At 52.7% G+C, this 23,700-nt stretch overlaps 1 protein-coding gene across 1 annotated transcript in view; it reads left to right on the plus strand.

Moving 5' to 3' along the window:
* Positions 1–23,700, plus strand: part of FBXO41 (F-box protein 41) — a 209,458-nt gene that overhangs the window by 183,494 nt on the left and 2,264 nt on the right. The window contains exons 6-11 of the mRNA XM_063925379.1: positions 8,233–8,582; positions 9,277–9,509; positions 18,817–18,932; positions 20,292–20,444; positions 22,451–22,546; positions 23,210–23,328. Coding sequence (XP_063781449.1) covers positions 8,233–8,582; positions 9,277–9,509; positions 18,817–18,932; positions 20,292–20,444; positions 22,451–22,546; positions 23,210–23,328 — 1,067 coding nt within the window. The remainder of the gene's footprint in view (positions 1–8,232; positions 8,583–9,276; positions 9,510–18,816; positions 18,933–20,291; positions 20,445–22,450; positions 22,547–23,209; positions 23,329–23,700) is intronic.

The following is a 23,700-nucleotide window of genomic DNA, read 5'->3' on the forward strand; positions in this document are numbered from 1 at the left end:
GGTCCAGAGAACAGCTGGAGACAGCTTTAGCACTATCTCAAGAGGTGCTAAGACAACACGGGTGGATTCTGAATATTCCAAAATCCCATTTAATCCCGACAACTCGTCTGCTGTTCCTAGGAATGATTCTGGACACGGTTCAGAAAAAGGTTTTCCTTCCAGAGGAAAAAGCCAAGGAGTTATCCGATCTGGTCAGGAACCTCCTAAAACCAGGAAAAGTGTCAGTACATCAATGCACAAGAGTCCTGGGAAAAATGGTGGCTTCTTACGAAGCAATTCCATTCGGCAGATTCCATGCAAGAATATTCCAAAGGGATCTGTTGGACAAATGGTCAGGGTCGCATCTGCAGATGCACCTGCGAATAACCCTGTCACCAAAGACAAGGGTGTCACTTCTGTGGTGGTTGCAGAAGGCTCACCTATTAGAAGGCCGCAGATTCGGCATTCAGGATTGGATCCTGGTGACCACGGACGCCAGCCTGAGAGGCTGGGGAGCAGTCACACAAGGAAGAAACTTCCAGGGAGTATGGACGAGTCTGGAAAAGTCTCTTCACATAAACATTCTGGAACTAAGAGCAATCTACAATGCTCTAAGCCAGGCGGAACTTCTCCTGCAAGGAAAGCCGGTGTTGATTCAGTCGGACAACATCACGGCGGTCGCCCATGTAAACAGGCAGGGCGGCACAAGAAGCAGGAGTGCAATGGCAGAAGCTGCCAAGATTCTTCGCTGGGCGGAGAATCACGTGATAGCACTGTCAGCAGTGTTCATCCCGGGCGTGGACAACTGGGAAGCAGACTTCCTCAGCAGACACGATCTTCATCCGGGAGAGTGGGGTCTACATCCAGAAGTCTTCAACATGTTAATAGACCGTTGGGAAAGACCAATTGTAGACATGATGGCGTCTCGCCTCAACAAGAAACTGGACAAATATTGCGCCAGGTCAAGAGATCCACAGGCAATAGCTGTGGACGCACTGGTAACTCCTTGGGTGTACCAGTCAGTGTATGTGTTTCCTCCTCTGCCGCTCATACCAAAGGTATTGAAGATCATACGGCAAAGAAGAGTAAGAACAATACTAGTGGTTCCGGATTGGACGAGAAGGACTTGGTATCCGGAACTTCAAGAGATGCTCACGGACGAACCGTGGCCTCTACCTCTGAGAAGGGACCTGCTACAGCAGGGTCCCTGTCTTTTTCAAGACTTACCGCGGCTGCGTTTGACGGCATGGCGGTTGAACGCCAGATCCTAAAAGGGAAAGGCATTCCAGAAGAAGTCATTCCTACCTTGATTAAGGCACGGAAGGAAGTCACCGTGAAACATTATCACCGCATTTGGCGAAAATATGTAGCGTGGTGCGAGGATCGGAGGGTTCCGACGGAGGAATTCCAACTGGGTCGTTTCCTACATTTCCTGCAATCAGGATTATCTATGGGTCTCAAATTGGGATCCATTAAGGTTCAAATTTCGGCCCTGTCAATATTCTTCCAAAAAGAATTGGCCTCTGTCCCTGAGGTCCAGACTTTTGTCAAGGGAGTACTGCATATACAGCCTCCTGTGGTGCCTCCGGTGGCACCGTGGGATCTAAATGTAGTTTTAGATTTCCTCAAATCCCATTGGTTTGAACCATTGAAAAAGGTGGATTTGAAATATCTCACATTGAAAGTGACTATGTTACTAGCCCTGGCCTCTGCCAGGAGAGTATCTGAATTGGCGGCTTTATCTTATAAAAGTCCTTATCTAATCTTCCATTCGGATAGGGCAGAACTGCGGACTCGTCCGCATTTTCTCCCTAAAGTGGTATCAGCATTTCATCTGAACCAACCTATTGTGGTGCCTGCGGCCACTAGCGACTTGGAGGACTCCAAGTTGTTGGACGTTGTCAGAGCCTTAAAAATATACATTGCAAGGACGGCTGGAGTCAGAAAATCTGACTCGCTGTTTATATTGTATGCACCCAACAAGTTGGGCGCACCTGCTTCTAAGCAGTCGATTGCTCGTTGGATTTGTAACACAATTCAACTTGCACATTCTGTGGCAGGCCTGCCACAGCCTAAAACTGTAAAAGCCCACTCCACAAGGAAGGTGGGCTCATCTTGGGCGGCTGCCCGAGGGGTCTCGGCATTACAACTCTGCCGAGCAGCTACGTGGTCGGGGGAGAACACGTTTGTAAAATTTTACAAATTTGATACCCTGGCAAAGGAGGACCTGGAGTTCTCTCATTCGGTGCTGCAGAGTCATCCGCACTCTCCCGCCCGTTTGGGAGCTTTGGTATAATCCCCATGGTCCTTTCAGGAACCCCAGCATCCACTTAGGACGATAGAGAAAATAAGAATTTACTTACCGATAATTCTATTTCTCGGAGTCCGTAGTGGATGCTGGGCGCCCATCCCAAGTGCGGATTATCTGCAATACTTGTACATAGTTATTGTTAACTAATTCGGGTTATTGTTAAGGAGCCATCTTTAAGAGGCCCTTTCTGTTGTCATACTGTTAACTGGGTTTAGATCACAAGTTGTACGGTGTGATTGGTGTGGCTGGTATGAGTCTTACCCGGGATTCAAAATGCCTCCCTTATTGTGTATGCTCGTCCGGGCACAGTACCTAACTGGAGTCTGGAGGAGGGTCATAGGGGGAGGGGCCAGTGCACACCACCTGACCTAGTAAAGCTTTACTTTTTTGTGCCCTGTCTCCTGCGGAGCCGCTATTCCCCATGGTCCTTTCAGGAACCCCAGCATCCACTACGGACTCCGAGAAATAGAATTATCGGTAAGTAAATTCTTATTATTAGTGCTATCACTGCTGCTTTTATGTAAGTGTGACACCCCCTGCTGCATTACCATATTAGTGCTATCACTGCTGCTTTTATGTAAGTGTGACGCCCCCTGCTGCCTTACCATATTAGTGCTATCACTGCTGCTTTTATATAAGTGTGACACCCCCTGCTGCATTACCATATTAGTGCTATCACTGCTGCTTTTATGTAAGTGTGACACCCCCTGCTGCATTACCATATTAGTGCTATCACTGCTGCTTTTATGTAAGTGTGACGCCCCCTACTGCCTTACCATATTAGTGCTATCACTGCTGCTTCTATATAAGTGTGACACCCCCTGCTGCATTACCATATTAGTGCTATCACTGCTGCTTTTATGTAAGTGTGACGCCCCCTACTGCCTTACCATATTAGTGCTATCGCTGCTGCTTCTATATAAGTGTGACACCCCCTGCTGCATTACCATATTACTGCTATCGCTGCTGCTTTTATGTAAGTGTGACACCCCCTGCTGCATTACCATACTAGTGCTATCTCTGCTGCTTCTATGTAAGTTTGATGCCTTCTTCTGCATTACCATAATAGCACTATCGCTACTGCTTCTGTGTAAGTGTGACGCCCCCTACTGCCTTACCATATTAGTGCTATCGCTGCTGCTTCTATATAAGTGTGACACCCCCTGCTGCATTACCATATTAGTGCTATCACTGCTGCTTTTATGTAAGTGTGACGCCCCCTACTGCCTTACCATATTAGTGCTATCGCTGCTGCTTCTATATAAGTGTGACACCCCCTGCTGCATTACCATATTACTGCTATCGCTGCTGCTTTTATGTAAGTGTGACACCCCTGCTGCATTACCATACTAGTGCTATCTCTGCTGCTTCTATGTAAGTTTGATGCCTTCTTCTGCATTACCATAATAGCACTATCGCTACTGCTTCTGTGTAAGTGTGACGCCCCCTACTGCCTTACCATATTAGTGCTTTCACTGCTGCTTTTATGTAAGTGTGACGCCCCCTACTGCCTTACCATATTAGTGCTATCGCTGCTGCTTCTATATAAGTGTGACACCCCCTGCTGCATTACCATATTAGTGCTATCACTGCTGCTTTTATGTAAGTGTGACGCCCCCTACTGCCTTACCATATTAGTGCTATCGCTGCTGCTTTTATGTAAGTGTGACGCCCCCTACTGCATTTCCATATTAGTGCTATCGCTGCTGCTTTTATGTAAGTGTGACGCCCCTACTGCATTACCATATTAGTGCTATCGCTGCTGCTACTATGTAAGTGTGACGCCCCCTGCTGCATTACCATATTACTGCTATCGCTGCTGCTTCTATGTAAGCGTGACGCCTCCTGCTGCATTACCATATTACTGCTATCACTGCTGCTTTTATGTAAGTGTGACGCCCCCTGCTGCATTACCATATTAGTGCTATCACTGCTGCTTTTATGTAAGTGTGACACCCCCTACTGCATTACCATATTAGTGCTATCGCTGCTGCTTTTATGTAAGTGTGACGCCCCCTACTGCATTACCATATTAGTGCTATCGCTGCTGCTTTTATGTAAGTGTGACGCCCCCTACTGCATTACCATATTAGTGCTATCGCTGCTGCTTTTATGTAAGTGTGACACCCCTGCTGCATTACCATACTAGTGCTATCTCTGCTGCTTCTATGTAAGTGTGACGCCCCCTACTGCATTTCCATATTAGTGCTATCGCTGCTGCTTTTATGTAAGTGTGACGCCCCTACTGCATTACCATATTAGTGCTATCGCTGCTGCTTTTATGTAAGTGTGACGCCCCTACTGCATTACCATATTTGTGCTATCGCTGCTGCTTTTATGTAAGTGTGACACCCCTGCTGCATTACCATACTAGTGCTATCTCTGCTGCTTCTATGTAAGTGTGATGCCTTCTTCTGCATTACCATAATAGCACTATCGCTACTGCTTCTGTGTAAGTGTGATGTCCCCTGCTGCATTACCATATTAGCACTATCGCTACTGCTTCTGTGTAAGTGTGATGTCCCCTGTTGCATTACCATGTTAGTGCTATCGCTGCTGCTTCTATGTGAGTGTGACACCTCCTGCTACATTACCATAATAGTGCTATCGCTGCTTATTCTGTGTAAGCGTGACGCCCCCTGCTGCAATACCATATTAGTGCTATCACTGCTATGTAAGCGTGACACCCTCTGCTGCATTATCATAATAGTGCTATCGCTTCTACGTAAGAGTGATGCCCCCTGCTGCATTACCATATTAGTGCTATTGCTGCTGCTTCTATGTAAGTGTGACACCCCCTGCTGTATTACCATATTAGTGCTATCGCTGCTGCTTCTATGTAAGCGTGACACACCCTGCTGCATTACCATATTAGTGGTATCGCTGCTGCTTCTGTGTAAGTGTGACGCCCCCTGCTGCATTACCATATTACTGCTATAGCTGCTGCTACTATGTAAGTGTGACGCCCCCTACTGCATTACCATATTAGTGGTACCGCTGCTGCTTCTATGTAAGTGTGACGCCCTCTGCTGCATTACCATATTAGTGCTACCGCTGCTGCTACTATGAAAGCCTGACGCCCACTGCTGCATTACCATATTACTGCTTTCACTACTGCTTCTGTGTAAGTGTGACGCCCCCTGCTGCATTACCAAATTGGTGCTATTGCAATGGCATCCATGTAAGCATCAGCGATAGCCACTCCAACCATGGACCTAATTCAGACCTGATCTCTCGCTAGGGTTTTTTTTTGCAGCACTGCGATCAGATAGTCGCCGCCCACAGGGGAGTGTATTTTCGCTTTGCAAGTGGGCGAACGCATGTGTAGCAGAGCTTTACAAACAGATCTTGTGCAGTTTCTGAGTAGCCCAGAACTTACTCAGCCGCTGCGATCACTTCAGCCTGTTCTTACCCGAAACTGACGTCAGGCACCCGCCCTGCAAACGATTGGACACGCCTGCGTTTTTCCAAACACTCATAGAAAACGGTCAGTTGCCACCCACAAACGCCCTCTTCCTGTCAATCTCCTTGCGATCGGCTGTGCAAATGGATTCTTCGTAAAAGCCATCGCACAGCAACGATCTGCTTTGTACCTGTGCGATGCACATTGCGGTGCATACGCATGCGCAGTTCTGACTTGATCACAGCGCTACTAAAAAAAACGCTAGCGAGCGATCAGGTCTGAATTAGGCCCCATATACGAATGACGGCCAATGTGAAGACCATAGAATGGCTGTTGTTGCTTAAAATGTGCACATTATTGCGGCAGTAATTGTCACTTGTCCTCTATTTGTAAAGGGAATTGCATTAATATACACATACAAAATCTGTGTAAAATGTAGATATGTGACACATAAGACAGCACATGGCTAATTGTGATTGCACTAATTAAAATGATGTGTTTACTACGGCAGAAATAGCAGATAATGAGCTATAGATGAGCAATTCTGTGCAAAGCCTCTATATGGGTAGCGCACAGGGCCGGACTGGCCATCTGGCACTTCTGGCAAATGTCAGAAGGGCCGATGGCCACGTGGGCCGGTCCAGCGCTCACTGAGACACGCTGCCGCTCACTCTGGCGGCAGCGTGTCTCAGCTGTCAGGGGAGGAGAGCGCGCCAGCGCGGCTATGTCTGGCGGCGTGTAGCGGACTTCAAACCAGCCGCCGGTTCGTGAGCCAATCAGAGCTCGCGGACCGGCAGCCAATCAGGAGCCGCCGTTGCCGGTCCGCGAGCTCTGATTGGCTCACGAACCGGCGGCTGGTTTGAAGTCCGCTACATGCCGCCAGACATAACCGTGCTGGCGCGCTCTCAGCTCCTGACAGCCTCAGTCACATCCCAGCCGGAGGAGCAGCAGCAGCACTGCTGTGGGGGCAATTGGCTGGCACTGTGCATAGTTTACCTGCAATTGTTTACCTGGCACTGTGGGGGCATTTGTATACCTGGCACTGTGGGGGCAATTGGCTGGCACTGTGGGGGCAATTGGCTGGCACTGTGGGGGCATTTGTATACCTGGCCCTGTGGGGGCAATTGTTTACCTGGCACTGTGGGGGCATTTGTATACCTGGCACTGTGGGGGCAATTGGCTGGCACTGTGGGGGCAATTGGCTGGCACTGTGGGGGCATTTGTATACCTGGCCCTGTGGGGGCAATTGTTTACCTGGCACTGTGGGGGCATTTGTATACCTGGCACTGTGGGGGCAATTGGCTGGCACTGTGGGGGCATTTGTATACCTGGCACTGTGGGGGCATTTGTATACCTGGCACTGTGGGGGCAATTGGCTGGCACTGTGGGGGCAATTGGCTGGCACTGTGGGGGCATTTGTATACCTGGCCCTGTGGGGGCAATTGTTTACCTGGCACTGTGGGGGCATTTGTATACCTGGCACTGTGGGGGCAATTGGCTGGCACTGTGGGGGCATTTGTATACCTGGCACTGTGGGGGCATTTGTATACCTGGCACTGTGGGGGCAATTGGCTGGCACTGTAGGGGCATTTGTATACCTGGCACTGTGGGGGCATTTGTATACCTGGCACTGTGGGGGCATTTGTATACCTGGCACTGTGGGGGCAATTGTGGATTTGGCACTGCACTATTGGGGGCATATGTCTGTGTATCACGTCCCATTTTAATTGGCCACACCCATATTTTTGGCGCGTGCACCTTAGGCGCGCGCACTCAGTACCTCTATGGGACACTCTCTGTCTGATTGGTCACCGCTTAGCCCCGCCGGGAGTGCACACAGACGCTCTCATTCTAGTGAATGGGGCGCGTGCGTGTCCACGCCTCTTTTCTGGAGCGCGCGCTTAGTTACAACTTTTATTTTTCCATACCCCTACTTCAACATTTCCACTTCAACCAATGGTTGTGTGTATTTTAATACAGAATGATGTACACTTGTATGTTGTTATAATATTAATTATATTTGTAAGAGCATAGACTAAGAAGTAGGAGGAGTCGGGAATAGTAAGGGGAGGAGTCAGATGCTGACACCGAGGTGGGCCTGTGTGCTTCAAAAATGCCAGGGCCTATTTTTGGTCCCAGTCCAGCCCTGGTAGCGCATAAACATGGGGCGTCCACCTTTCTATGGAGAAATAACCCATACAGGTCACTCTCAGGTCAGTAAATTACGCCAGCTGTTCCCGAAATCTCACTCTGGATGGTGACTGCTCTGTGTACATTTCCCCGTAACGTTGTGTGAGCCAGAGAAAACTAATGTGCAGATTTATCAATGCCTTGATAGAGATAAAGTGGAGAGAGATAAGGTAACGGACAATCAGCTCCTAACTGCCAGGTTACAGGCTGTGTTTAAAAAAATGACAGTTAGGAGCTGATTGGTTGGTACTTTATCTCTCTCCAAGCTTTGATATACCCCCCCTAAAAGCTGAACGCGTGCTAATGAATGAGAGCAGATTGTGAAAGCGCCACCTTTGTCCGCTCGCAGGGTCCCGGGAAGGGTGAAGACCGTATCCCAGAGCTCTGGCTGCTATGACAGCGATGGACCAGAGCAGGTTGCGGTAGATGACTGCATGGAGTCTCAGACTTACCCAGGGAACAACCACGGAGGTGACAGCAGCTTTGAAAGCAACAACAACCGCAGCTCAGGCCTCCGCAGGCAGGCCATCCAGAACTGGCACCGCCGGCCCTACAGGAACAGCACAGAAGGAGAAGAGGGAGACATATCAGACGTAGGGTCCAGGACAACAGAGTCTGAGGCCGAGGTCTGGGAACAGGAGAGCATTGGGTCTGCGGACCTCAGCACAAACCGCTCGTCGGGAGGCTGCCGGCCTAAGGGTGAGTCTGGCCCATGGCCCAATCTGCTTCTTCTCCTACAGCCTTGTGGCTTCATTTACCTTAGGGGTATTAGCAAGGGGCAGTGAGACAATCTTGCAGATGGCAGACGCAATCGGCCAAATGTAATAGGTACAAGTACCAGCATGCGGTGGAGGCATACCTTCCAACTGTAATATTATTTCTATTTTGTACAATTAAAAGCTATCAACTCAGCATCCACCACTAAAGGATGCCGGGGATAGCCCCGGGCTTCAGCCCTGGCCTTGGGTGCCCTGGATGGGGGAACCCCTTTATTGGGGGGTTCCCACAACCCCAAGGTACCCCGGCCAGGACTAATTGGGGAGGTAATACACTGCCGCCAGGACCAGTATAAATGTCCCCCCCCCCCCGCCTGTGACATTACCTCCCCGGTTAGTGGAGTGCTGGTTTAAAAAATACGGTGGACCTCTACGTCTTTTTTCCACTGTATTTTTGGAACCAGGACCGGTCCAAGAGCCTGCCTGCGGGTCTCATAAACATATATGTACTAATTATTGCTCCACAAAGCTCAGGCCACCGATGCAAAGTGTCTCCCACTAATGCTCAGAAAGGCCGGGAGCTGGGGAAAAGGCCAATACATCTAGATCAGCTGAACTTTATGTCTCTGAGTTTAGTATGTTCAGTATAGTTATACCGTCTCCATGATACCCTGCAGGTCGCTGTGACGGGCGCATGCTGAGGCCGGAGAAGGGGAGTCCGTCCCGTACTAATGAGGTCATCAGCCCGGAGATTCTGAAGATGAGGGCAGCACTATTCTGTATATTCACCTACCTCGATACCAAGACCCTGCTGCGGGCCGCTGAAGTCAGCCGAGACTGGAAGTTCGTTGCTCGGCACCCGGCTGTCTGGACCCGGGTTTTCCTGGAGAATGCGCGGATCACTCCAAAGGTGAGAACTGTGAGCGGTCTGTGTGTCTTCTGTATCCTTCTGTCTGCACCCAGGGGATTCGGGTTGTGAGGCATTGGGCCTAATTCATATTTGTACGCACTTGGCGTTGTTCACGCATTGGAGCAATTATCAGCAGACCGAGCATGTGCTGCGATCCCAGTGCGAGGGACCTTTGTGATTGCGCTCGCAGTTTAGCTGCAGAGTGATTGACAGGATCAGGCAGGGACCGTTTGAAGGTGGTAACGGGGAGTGGTTGCAAAAATGCAGACATGTCTTGGCCGTTTTTGAGGCGTGTATCTGCATTCAGCTGCAATCATGTATGCATACAAACATGGCGCCAGCATCACTACTGCTTCTGCCAGTCTACGTAGCTATAGGGCAGCGCTTAGCCCCGATGTTCCTCGTTTTTGTGTATAGGCTGAGAATGTGTGCGCATTGCGAATGAGCACGCGATGGCTCCGGTGGGCGTCTCTTCATTCCTGGGCGGCAGCTTCACTTGCTAACATTTGCAGCTCTGTAGCCAAGAGAATCGCGCCGGCATGTGCGTGCAAACACCAATTAGACCCATTATACAGTATGAGTGTAATACTATGTGTGGGAAATGTAGATATATAAGACAAGCTCCTGCTCTTCTCTGCGGTATGGGGAGGAACAGCAGCAGAGTGAGGCGTGGGGAGGAACAGCAACCGAGTGTGGCGCGGGGAGGAACAGCAGCCGAGTGCGGCGTGGGGAGGAACAGCAGCCGAGTGCGGCGTGGGGAGGAACAGCAGCCGAGTGCGGCGTGGGGAGGAACAGCAGCCGAGTGCGGCGTGGGGAGTAACAGCAGCCGAGTACGGTATGGGGAGTAACAGCAGCCTAGTGCGGTGTGGAGCGGAACAGCAGGCGTGTGCGGCGTGGGGAGGAACAGCAGCCATGTGCGGTGTGGGGAGGAACTGCAGCCTAGTGCGGTGTGGGGAGGAACAGCAGCCTAGTGCGGTGTGGGGAGGAACAGCAGCCGAGTACTGCGTGGGGAGGAACAGCAGCCGAGTACTGCGTGGGGAGGAACAGCAGCCGAGTGAGGCATGGGGAGGAACAGCAGTCGAATACTGCGTGGGGAGGAACAGCAGCCGAGTGCGGCGTGGGGAGGAACAGCAGCCGAGTGAGGCGTGGGGAGGAACAGCAGCAGAGTGAGGCATGGGGAGGAACAGCAGCAGAGTGAGGCGTGGGGAGGAACAGCAGCCGAGTACTGCGTGGGGAGGAACAGCAGCCGAGTGCGGCGTGGGGAGGAACAGCAGCCGAGTGCGGAGTGGGGAGGAACAGCAGCCGAGTGCGGCGTGGGGAGGAACAGCAGCCGAGTGAGGTGTGGGAAGGAACAGCAGCCGAGTGCTGCGTGGGGAGGAACAGCAGCTGAGTGCTGCGTGGGGAGGAACAGCAGCCGAGTGAGGCGTGGGGAGGAACAGCAGCCGAGTGCGGCGTGGGGAGGAACAGCAGCCGAGTGCGGTGTGGGGAGGAACAGCAGCCGAGTACTGCGTGGGGAGGAACAGCAGCCGAGTGCGGTGTGGGGAGGAACAGCAGCCGAGTGCGGCGTGGGGAGGAACAGCAGCCGAGTGTGGAGTGGGGAGGAACAGCAGCAGAGTGCGGCGTGAGGAAGACAGCAGCCGAGTGCTGTATGGGGAGGACACGACAGGAAATGGACGCCATATAACAGGGATTAAGAACATATTGCCAGGGACATTGTACTAAAAGGGGAAACATTAGCACCCCTCAGTTGTGTTCCTTTGTAGCGGGAGGAAGCGTGTGAATACAGCATTATCGTATTGTTGTAATTCCTTTACATTGTCACATCTGAGAGAGCTGTACAAGTAAGAAATGTATGAAATGTGAACACTATGTAAGTCCTAAGGAGCAGCATTTGGTATACTGTGCTACAAGGGAATGCGGTCAAGATGCCGCCGGCCGGAATCCCGGCGGTCGAAATACCGATGCCGGAATCCCGACCGCCACAATCCCGACCGCCACAATCCCGACATATTCTCCCTCCGTGGGTGTCCACGACACCCATAGAGGGAGAATATAATAGTGTGCCGAGCGTAGCGAGGCACCGTGCCCGCAGCGTGGCGAGCGAAGCGAGCCCGCAAGGGGCTGTGTCCGCTCGCCACCCCTGTCGGGATTGTGTGGTCGGGATTCCGGCGTCGGTATTTCGACTGCCGGGATTCCGGCCGGCGGCATTTAGTACTGATCCCGCTACAAGATAATGAGACGGTTCATGTCTGTCTGACAGTGATAGTACAGCCGGGCAGAGCAGGTGGTGGGAGAATGGAACCTAGGGCCTGATTCAGAGTGGCGCGCTCTGCTGGTATTCACGTAAATGGCTGTTTTTTCTATCTGAGTCGCAGTGCGCTCGAGTCCTGATTTTGCACGTAGAGTCGCAGGACAGATTTGGGCGCATGGAGAGGCGCGCTCCTGGGCGGTGACTGGATGTATTGCGTGGGAGGTGAGTCATCTAAATATAAGATGTGGTTCACAACGGAAGAGCCACACATCACGGGATCAGTCATATACACCAGCGGGCACCATACGGCAGTTCAGGTCCTTGCACGAGGCTGCAGCTTGTGTCTCCGTATTGCAATATGGGCCGAATTCCTGATTGTATGCACGTGCATTAGCGGGTGCGATTCACCAGGCTGTGGAGATGCTAATGTTAGAAAGTGAAGCTGCCGGCGAGAAATAGACGCCTTCCAGAACCATTGCAAACTCATTCACAATTGCGCACACATTCACAGCCTATACGCAAAAGCGAGGAACTCTGAGGATAAGTGTAGTCCTATGGCTACATAGACTGGACACGGCAGTAGCGATAAAGGTGCCATGTTTTTGCACATACGAGCTTGCAACTGACAGCAAATATACGCTCCGAAAACTGCCGTGACGCACCTGCGTTCTTCTAACCAATAGCTGTAAACTCCTTGTTAACACCTCCAAATGATCACTTCCTGCCACTCGCTTTCCCATGAAATCCTCATTCTGAGCGGGATCGCAGCGGCACATTTGTGCATTGAATTGCCCCCCCACCCCACCCCCCTCCGCATGCTAGCATAAGGAGTTGTAGATGTGCGAATTTTCGCAGAACTAGAACTCGTGCTGAATTAGGCCCTATATATCATAGTCTGGGCATTACTGACGGATATTAACGCATATTAAGATGCACCAGTCACTGGCTAGTACAACATAGCGTGGACCATTGTTATCTCTTACACATGCTCAGAAAGCTCCAACATATACCCAAGGCGCAGAACATCTGAAGATGCACCATCAGTTTCTAAAGCCCCTTTGTCTAGGAGTGACACATAATCCTTTGCTTACAGTGATCGGCCTATTGCACTGCAGCCCACTGTCTCCTGCTAAACACCATATAAGGTACTGTCAAATGCACACTAATACCAGTGCCATGTACAAGGCGGCCTCTCAGTGTATGTCTTATCTGACCATCTCCCTAGGCATCCATGGTTCCCTCAGAGTTATTACAGTTTATATGCTATGTTGAAATCAAATCATTAACCCTATGATTACACTGGGATGTGACATAGAGGTAGATAGACAGATGCACGGTGATATTGAGTCTAATATGAATGTCACATGCTCATCAATGAAGCGGGTGCATACAGAGACGGTAATCCACTCTCACAGAGAGACCATGCTCCGACCGAGAAACTGCTCCTGCCATAGAGCACCGCAGCCCACGTGACCTCTCACACCAACGTCACTGTGTGCCCTGTGCACAGACTGCGGCGCAGCTTATCTTATTCAGGTGAACGCGGGCCCCAAGCACCTCTCCCCCCTCCCCTTACTGGCTACGCGCATGGTGCAACACCTATCTCTTGCAATGATGATGCCAGTAATATTAATGCTCAGCTTTAACTGGCAGATCGAGATGAAACAAAGTGCAGGTCATTTCTAGAGAACAGCAGATCTCTGCCTGGTCCTGTTGTCACCCTGAACACCCGCAGCTGCAGCAGAAGACACCGGTCTTACAGTACCTGCGCGGAGGCCCCTCGTAGCTCAGGTCACACAATAGCTCAGACCCCAGTGTATAAACACCCCCAGTGGCTGCCCCTTGCTCACACTGTCCTCTCCTCCCCTGCAGTTCCTGGTTACCCTGTCACAGTGGTGCACACAGACACACTCTCCTCCCCTGCAGTTCCTGGTTACCCTGTCACAGTGGTGCACACAGACACACTCTCCTCCCCTGCAGTTCCTGGTTACACTGTCACAGTGGTGCACACAGACACACTCTCCTCCCCTGCAGTTCCTGGTTACCCTGTCACAGTGGTGCACACAGACACACTCTCCTCCCCTGCAGTTCCTGGTTACCCTGTCACAGTGGTGCACACAGACACACTCTCCTCCTCTGCAGTTCCTGGTTACCCTGTCACAGTGGTGCACACAGACACACTCTCCTCCCCTGCAGTTCCTGGTTACCCTGTCACAGTGGTGCACACAGACACACTCCCCTCCCCTGCAGTTCCTGGTTACCCTGTCACAGTGGTGCACAGACACACTCTCCTCCCCTGCAGTTCCTGGTTACCCTGTCACAGTGGTGCACACAGACACACTCTCCTCCCCTGCAGTTCCAGGTTACCCTGTCACAGTGGTGCACACAGACACACTCTCCTCCCCTGCAGTTCCTGGTTACCCTGTCACAGTGGTGCACACAGACACACTCTCCTCCCCTGCAGTTCCTGGTTACCCTGTCACAGTGGTGCACACAGACACACTCTCCTCCCCTGCAGTTCCTAGTTACACTGTCACAGTGGTGCACAGACACACTCTCCTCCCCTGCAGTTCCAGGTTACCCTGTCACAGTGGTGCACACAGACACACTCTCCTCCCCTGCAGTTCCTGGTTACCCTGTCACAGTGGTGCACACAGACACACTCTCCTCCCCTGCAGTTCCTGGTTACCCTGTCACAGTGGTGCACACAGACACACTCTCCTCCCCTGCAGTTCCTGGTTACCCTATCACAGTGGTGCACACAGACACACTCTCCTCCCCTGCAGTTCCTAGTTACCCTGTCACAGTGGTGCACACAGACACACTCTCCTCCCCTGCAGTTCCTGGTTACCCTGTCACAGTGGTGCACACAGACACACTCTCCTCCCCTGCAGTTCCTGGTTACCCTGTCACAGTGGTGCACAGACACACTCTCCTCCCCTGCAGTTCCTGGTTACCCTGTCACAGTGCTGCACACAGACACACTCTCCTCCCCTGCAGTTCCTAGTTACACTGTCACAGTGGTGCACAGACACACTACCCTCCCCTGCAGTTCCTGGTTACCCTGTCACAGTGGTGCACACAGACACACTCTCCTCCCCTGCAGTTCCTGGTTACCCTGTCACAGTGCTGCACACAGACACACTCTCCTCCCCTGCAGTTCCTAGTTACACTGTCACAGTGGTGCACAGACACACTACCCTCCCCTGCAGTTCCTGGTTACCCTGTCACAGTGGTGCACACAGACACACTCTCCTCCCCTGCAGTTCCTGGTTACCCTGTCACAGTGGTGCACACAGACACACTCTCCTCCCCTGCGGTTCCTGGTTACCCTGTCACAGTGGTGCACACAGACACACTCTCCTCCCCTGCAGTTCCTGGTTACCCTGTCACAGTGGTGCACACAGACACACTCTCCTCCCCTGCAGTTCCTGGTTACCCTGTCACAGTGGTGCACACAGACACGCTCTCCTCCCCTGCAGTTCCTGGTTACCCTGTCACAGTGGTGCACACAGACACACTCTCCTCCCCTGCAGTTCCTGGTTACCCTGTCACAGTGGTGCACACAGACACACTCTCCTCCCCTGCAGTTCCTGGTTACCCTGTCACAGTGGTGCACACAGACACACTCTCCTCCCCTGCAGTTCCTGGTTACCCTGTCACAGTGGTGCACACAGACACACTCTCCTCCCCTGCAGTTCCTGGTTACCCTGTCACAGTGGTGCACACAGACACACTCCCCTCCCCTGCAGTTCCTGGTTACCCTGTCACAGTGGTGCACACAGACACACTCTCCTCCCCTGCAGTTCCTGGTTACCCTGTCACAGTGGTGCACACAGACACACTCCCCTCCCCTGCAGTTCCCGGTTACCCTGTCACAGTGGTGCACACAGACACACTCTCCTCCCCTGCAGTTCCTGGTTACCCTGTCACAGTGGTGCACACAGACACACTCTCCTCCCCTGCAGTTCCTGGTTACCCTGTCACAGTGGTGCACACAGACACACTCTCCTCCCCTGCAGTTCCTGGTTACCCTGTCACAGTGGTGCACACAGACACACTCTCCTCCTCTGCAGTTCCTGGTTACCCTGTCACAGTGGTGCACACAGACACGCTCTCCTCCCCTGCAGTTCCTGGTTACCCTGTCACAGTGGTGCACAGAGACACACTCTCCTCCCCTGCAGTTCCTGGTTACCCTGTCACAGTGGTGCACACATACAGACTCTCCTCCCCTGCAGTTCCTGGTTACCCTGTCACAGTGGTGCACACAGACACACTCTCCTCCCCTGCAGTTCCTGGTTACCCTGTCACAGTGGTGCACACAGACACACTCTCCTCCCCTGCAGTTCCTGGTTACCCTGTCACAGTGGTGCACACAGACACACTCTCCTCCTCTGCAGTTCCTGGTTACCCTGTCACAGTGGTGCACACAGACACGCTCTCCTCCCCTGCAGTTCCTGGTTACCCTGTCACAGTGGTGCACAGAGACACACTCTCCTCCCCTGCAGTTCCTGGTTACCCTGTCACAGTGGTGCACACATACAGACTCTCCTCCCCTGCAGTTCCTGGTTACCCTGTCACAGTGGTGCACACAGACACACTCTCCTCCCCTGCAGTTCCTGGTTACCCTGTCACAGTGGTGCACACAGACACACTCTCCTCCCCTGCAGTTCCTGGTTACCCTGTCACAGTGGTGCACACAGACACACTCTCCTCCCCTGCAGTTCCTGGTTACCCTGTCACAGTGGTGCACACAGACACACTCTCCTCCCCTGCAGTTCCTGGTTACCCTGTCACAGTGGTGCACACAGACACACACTCCTCCCCTGCAGTTCCTAGTTACCCTGTCACAGTGGTGCACACAGACACACTCTCCTCCCCTGCAGTTCCTAGTTACCCTGTCACAGTGGTGCACACAGACACACTCTCCTCCCCTGTAGTTCCTGGTTACCCTGTCACAGTGGTGCACACAGACACACTCTCCTTCCCTGCAGTTCCTGGTTACCCTGTCACAGTGGTGCACACAGACACGCTCTCCTCCCCTGCAGTTCCTGGTTACCCTGTCACAGTGGTGCACACAGACACACTCTCCTCCCCTGCAGTTCCTGGTTACCCTATCACAGTGGTGCACACAGACACACTCTCCTCCCCTGCAGTTCCTGGTTACCCTATCACAGTGGTGCACACAGACACACTCTCCTCCCCTGCAGTTCCTAGTTACCCTGTCACAGTGGTGCACACAGACACACTCTCCTCCCCTGCAGTTCCTGGTTACCCTATCACAGTGGTGCACACAGACACACTCTCCTCCCCTGCAGTTCCTAGTTACCCTGTCACAGTGGTGCACACAGACACACTCTCCTCCCCTGCAATTCCTAGTTACCCTGTCACAGTGGTGCACAGAGACACACTCTCCTCCCCTGCAGTTCCTGGTTACCCTGTCACAGTGGTGCACACAGACACACTCCCCTCCCCTGCAGTTCCTGGTTACCCTATCACAGTGGTGCACACAGACACACTCCCCTCCCCTGCAGTTCCTGGTTACCCTGTCACAGTGGTGCACACAGACACACTCTCCTCCCCTGCAGTTCCTGGTTACCCTATCACAGTGGTGCACACAGACACACTCCCCTCCCCTGCAGTTCCTGGTTACCCTGTCACAGTGGTGCACACAGACACACTCTCCTCCCCTGCAGTTCCTAGTTACCCTATCACAGTGGTGCACACAGACACACTCTCCTCCCCTGCAGTTCCTGGTTACCCTGTCACAGTGGTGCACACAGACACACTCTCCTCCCCTGCAGTTCCTGGTTACCCTGTCACAGTGGTGCACACAGACACACTCTCCTCCCCTGCAGTTCCTGGTTACCCTGTCACAGTGGTGCACACAGCAGCAGATGACACCAGTCTTGCAGTACCTGCGCTGAGGTCCCTAGTAGCTCTGGTCACACAATAGCTGAGACCCCGGTGTATATATACCCCCAGTAACCGCCCCTTGCTCACGCTGTCCTCTCCTCCCCTGCAGTTCCTGGTTACCCTGTCACAGTGGTGCACACAGACACACTCTCCTCCCCTGCAGTTCCTGGTTACCCTGTCACAGTGGTGCACACAGACACACTCCCCTCCCCTGCAGTTCCTGGTTACCCTGTCACAGTGGTGCACACAGACACACTCTCCTCCCCTGCAGTTCCTGGTTACCCTGTCACAGTGGTGCACACAGACACACTCTCCTCCCCTGCAGTTCCTGGTTACCCTATCACAGTGGTGCACACAGACACACTCTCCTCCCCTGCAGTTCCTGGTTACCCTGTCACAGTGGTGCACACAGACACACTCTCCTCCCCTGCAGTTCCTGGTTACCCTGTCACAGTGGTGCACACAGACACACTCTCCTCCCCTGCAGTTCCTGGTTACCCTATCACAGTGGTGCACACAGACACGCTCTCCTCCTCTGCAGTTCCTGGTTACCCTGTCACAGTGGTGCACACAGACACACTCTCCTCCCCTGCAGTTCCTGGTTACCCTGTCACAGTGGTGCACACAGACACACTCTCCTCCCCTGCAGTTCCTGGTTACCCTGTCACAGTGGTGCACACAGACACACTCTCCTCCCCTGCAGTTCCTGGTTACCCTGTCACAGTGGTGCACACAGACACACTCTCCTCCCCTGCAGTTCCTAGTTACCCTATCACAGTGGTGCACACAGACACACTCTCCTCCTCTGCAGTTCCTGGTTACCCTGTCACAGTGGTGCACACAGACACACTCTCCTCCCCTGCAGTTCCTGGTTACCCTGTCACAGTGGTGCACACAGACACACTCTCCTCCCCTGCAGTTCCTGGTTACCCTGTCACAGTGGTGCACACAGACACACTCTCCTCCCCTGCAGTTCCTGGTTACCCTGTCACAGTGGTGCACACAGCAGCAGATGACACCAGTCTTGCAGTACCTGCGCTGAGGTCCCTAGTAGCTCTGGTCACACAATAGCTGAGACCCCGGTGTATATATACCCCCAGTAACCGCCCCTTGCTCACGCTGTCCTCTCCTCCCCTGCAGTTCCTGGTTACCCTGTCACAGTGGTGCACACAGACACACTCTCTGACCCTGCAGAACCTCAAACCTCGGCAAAGAGGGAAAAAAGAGACCAAGGAGGAGTACATGAAAAGCACAAGGTGAGACCACCTGCCCTTCATCATCATCATCATCATGACACCCCACATCCTGTCTGCAGTATATGGTGACTTCTCCCTCTGTGTCTGCGCTGCTTCTCCCATATCATCATTTCCCTTTTCTGATGGTTGTTACCTACAGTATAAACCTACATCCATAGACTTACCTCCCAACATGACCCTCTCCAGGAGGACACAATGCTCTGTTCCTGGACTTCCCTCTTCATGTATGACTGCCATCATCTGTGCTGAAACACCTTTCTTATCCATTCACCTGTTCAGCACAGGTGCCGGCAATCATACAGTAAGAGAAAAGTCTAGATGCAGAGCATTGTGTCCCTCCTGGAGAGGATCATGTTGGGAGGTATGCATAGATCCAGTCCCTGCCTATTACTCCCCACATTCTCACTCCCAGTTGCCCCCTGTGTCACCAGGGCAGCCCTCTGCTGAGCCTCCCAGAGGGACATGGAGCAGTCACACTACTGAATACTGGGGGGTCATTCAGATCTGATCGTAGCAGCAAATTTGTTAGCAGTTGGGCAAAACCATGGCCCTCATTCCGAGTTGTTCGCTCGGAGATTTTCATCGCATCGCAGTGAGAATTCTCTTAGTGCGCATGCGCAATGTTCGTACTGCGACTGCGCCAAGTAACTTTACTATGATGAAAGTAAGTTTACTCACGGCATTTTCATCGCTCCGACGTTCGCATTGTGATTGACAGGAAATGGGTGTTACTGGGCGGATGCACGGCGTTTTAGGGGCGTGTGGCTGGAAACGCTACCGTTTCCGGAAAAAACGCAGGAGTGGCCGGAGAAACGGTGGGAGTGCCTGGGCGAACGCTGGGTGTGTTTATGACGTCAGCCAGGAACGAAAAGCACTGAACTGATCGCACAGGCAGAGTAAGTCTGAAGCTACTCAGAAACTGCTAACTCGTTTGTAATCGCAATATTGCGCGTACGTCGGTCGCAATTTTAAGAAGCTAAGATTCACTCCCAGTAGGCGGCGGCTTAGCGTGTGTAACTCTGCTACATTCGCCTTGCGAGCGAACAACTCGGAATGAGGGCCCATGTGCACTGCAGGTGGGGCAAATGTAACATGTGCAGAGAGAGTTAGATTTGGGTGGGGTGTGTTCAAACTGAAATCTAAATTGTAGTGTAAAAATAAAGCAGCCAGTATTTACCCTGCACAGAAACAAAATAACCCACCCAAATCTAACTCTCTCTGCACATGTTACATCTGCCCCACCTGCAGTGCACATGGTTTTGCCCAACTGCTAACAAATTTGCTGCTATGATCAGGTCTGAATTACCCCCCACTGTCTGTATGTATAACATCGGGCTCTGCTGTATGTCCTGTTACTAGGGGCTGTCTTGAATCTGGTCTAGAATCTCTGCTCAAAGCAACTGGGGGGAACCTGCTAATCCTGCGAATATCCCACTGTCCTAACATCCTGACTGACCGCTCCCTATGGCTGGCCAGCTGCTACTGCCGCTCACTGCAAGCTGTGACATACAGGTAATGACAGCATGTAAACACCGTCTACTGCACATGTGTACTGTGAGCACATATACCCGACATAGGAACCGCAACACTCTGTACACCTACAGTCAGCACTCAGCAATGCACCTGTTACACCGGGCACTGCCAGCTGTGACACTCCGATAACCTGCACTGGGGAACACCGGGCACTGCCAGCTGTGACTCTTAGATACCCTGCACTGGGGAACACCGGGCACTGCCAGCTGTGACACTCCGATAACCTGCACTGGGGAACACCGGGCACTGCCAGCTGTGACACTCAGATACCCTGCACTGGGGAACACCGGGCACTGCCAGCTGTGAAATTCCGATAACCTGCACTGGGGAACACCGGGCACTGCCAGCTGTGACACTCAGATACCCTGCACTGGGGAACACCGGGCACTGCCAGCTGTGACACACAGATACCCTGCAATGGGGAACACCGGGCACTGCCAGCTGTGACACTCAGATACCCTGCACTGGGGAACACCGGGCACTGCCAGCTGTGACTCAGATACCCTGCACTGCAGGACACCGGGCACTGCCAGCTGTGACACTCAGATACCCTGCACTGGGGAACACCGGGCACCGCCAGCTGTGACACTCCGATAACCTGCACTGGGGAACACCAGGCACTGCCAGCTGTGACACTCAGATACCCTGCACTGGGGAACACCGGGCACTGCCAGCTGTGACACTCAGATACCCTGCACTGGGGAATACCGGGCACTGCCAGCTGTGACACACAGATACCCTGCACTGGGGAACACCGGGCACCGCCAGCTGTGACACTCCGATAACCTGCACTGGGGAACACCGGGCACTGCCAGCTGTGACACACAGATACCCTGCACTGGGTAACACCGGGCACTGCCAGCTGTGACACTCCGATAACCTGCACTGGGGAACACCGGGCACTGCCAGCTGTGACACTCAGATACCCTGCACTGGGGAACACCGGGCACTGCCAGCTGTGACACTCCGATACCCTGCACTGGGGAACACCGGGCACTGCCAGCTGTGACACTCCGATACCCTGCACTGGGGAACACCGGGCACTGCCAGCTGTCACACTCAGATACCCTGCACTGGGGAACACCGGGCACTGCCAGCTGTCACACTCAGATACCCTGCACTGGGGAACACCGGGCACCGCCAGCTGTGACACTCAGATACCCTGCACTGGGGAACACCGGGCACTGCCAGCTGTGACACTCCGATAACCTGCACTGGGGAACACCGGGCACTGCCAGCTGTGACACACAGATACCCTGCACTGGGGAGCACCGGGCACTGCCAGCTGTGACACACAGATACCCTGCACTGGGGAACACCGGGCACTGCCAGCTGTGACACACAGATACCCTGCACTGGGGAACAGCGGGCACTGCCAGCTGTGACACACAGATACCCTGCACTGGGGAACACTGGGCACTGCCAGCTGTGACACTCAGATACCCTGCACTGGGGAGCACTGGGCAGTCAGCACTCAGCGATGCACCTGTTACACCGGGCACTGCCAGCTGTGACACTCAGATACCCTGCACTGGGGAACACCGGGCAGTCAGCACTGAGCGATGCACCTGTTACACCGGGGCACTGCCAGCTGTGACACTCAGATACCCTGCACTGGGGAACACCGGGCACTGCCAGCTGTGACACTCAGATACCCTGCACTGGGGAACACCGGGCACTGCCAGCTGTGACACTCAGATACCCTGCACTGGGGAACACTGGGCACTGCCAGTTGATACTATAGAGAAATAAATGTTAGCACCCCCTGTATATAATAATGTGTACCTCCAGTAATAAATAGCAGAACTTGGCAATGCTTTATGGGAATTGTGTATGAACGTGGTTTTGTGGCAGTGGGAAGTGTGTGTGTGTGTGTGTGTGTGTGTGTGTGTGTGTGTGTGTGTGTGTGTGTGTGTGTGTGTGTGCGTGTGCGCTCTATATATAATGTTAAGGTTAATAAATTATATTTGTCTTTACATAAAAAGAAGTCCCACGGATCCTGTGGGCCATGAAGTCATTTGGGCTTTAGGAGCTGGCTGCAGAGACATCATTTCCCTCCAGGTGGCGCCATTGCATCCATGGTAAGAGAGGACATCGCATACAATGGTATTCTGCTGTGTCTGATCCAGTCACACCATCACCCAGAACCTCATGCGCTGGGAGCAAGGCCACTACTCTCAGTGCTTGTGTTTCCTACCTATGGAGCCTTGTCTCTGAGATTGCTTCCTGTAGGCAGAATGCTGATATAAGGGGTCTCAGGGGTGCAGTCCTGTCTGGGTATACGTGGCTAGGCCAGCATGTGCCTGTACGTGTGTATATGGTGGGCACCTATGTTATTGCGTTTGATGGCTGGCACCATATAGTGACCTGTTATGCACATCTATCCTTTGCTGCACAGTGCAGTGTAGATTAGAGGGGAACGTCCAGCTGAAAATGTTTCATAGTCACAACACAATGCAACCAGGGTGCAGCGGGGGACTGTGCGGATTACTGTGACATGTGACAACTTGAACGCAGAACCAGTGTGACAGCATTACCACTCTAGAGAACACAAGTGTATGGAGATTGAGCTTACATTCTATACGGCTATTGTCTTGTAACAGAAGGCGTAATATACTACACATCCCACGGGTGCAGTTACTGCTCCCCAGAATCATTGCAGATCACTCATTTCATTTCCAGAGCCTCACCTTCAGGATCTAGAATCACCTAATATTCTGTTCTTCCATTGTCTTTCTTCACAGCCAGCAACCCACGCGTTTCAGTAACCGCTGTCTGCAAATGATTGGACGGTGCTGGCCTCACCTCAGGGCGCTGGGCGTCGGGGGAGCTGGCTGTGGGGTGCAGGGGCTTTCTTCATTAGGTAATGGACTAATAACCCTGATTCTTAGAACTGTACAGCTGGTTAGTAATGGGATAATGATGGTTAGATATAACAGAAAGGACAACCACTGACTAAGGGGAGGAATTTGTTTGAATCCACCACCCATAGCTGGCGAGGCGCGTCGGGTAAGTGGAATCTGCCAGTCTCTCAGAGTAAAATGCTGGTGGTCTTTGTCAAGTTCCCCCTAACAGTTAGACAGTGGAGTAAGCAGCTGCCCGCCGGCACAGAACAACGATGTGATGAGGCTGTTCCGGGAGGATGACTGATGTGCGAAACGCGTCACTCTACGAAACAAAGTCCATTTATCCACCATGGCTGTTTCATTTGGAATTGTACTTTAATTATCCACAT

This window comes from Pseudophryne corroboree, chromosome 1 (genome assembly GCF_028390025.1).
Source record: "Pseudophryne corroboree isolate aPseCor3 chromosome 1, aPseCor3.hap2, whole genome shotgun sequence".
In the NCBI taxonomy this organism is placed as follows: domain Eukaryota; kingdom Metazoa; phylum Chordata; class Amphibia; order Anura; family Myobatrachidae; genus Pseudophryne; species Pseudophryne corroboree.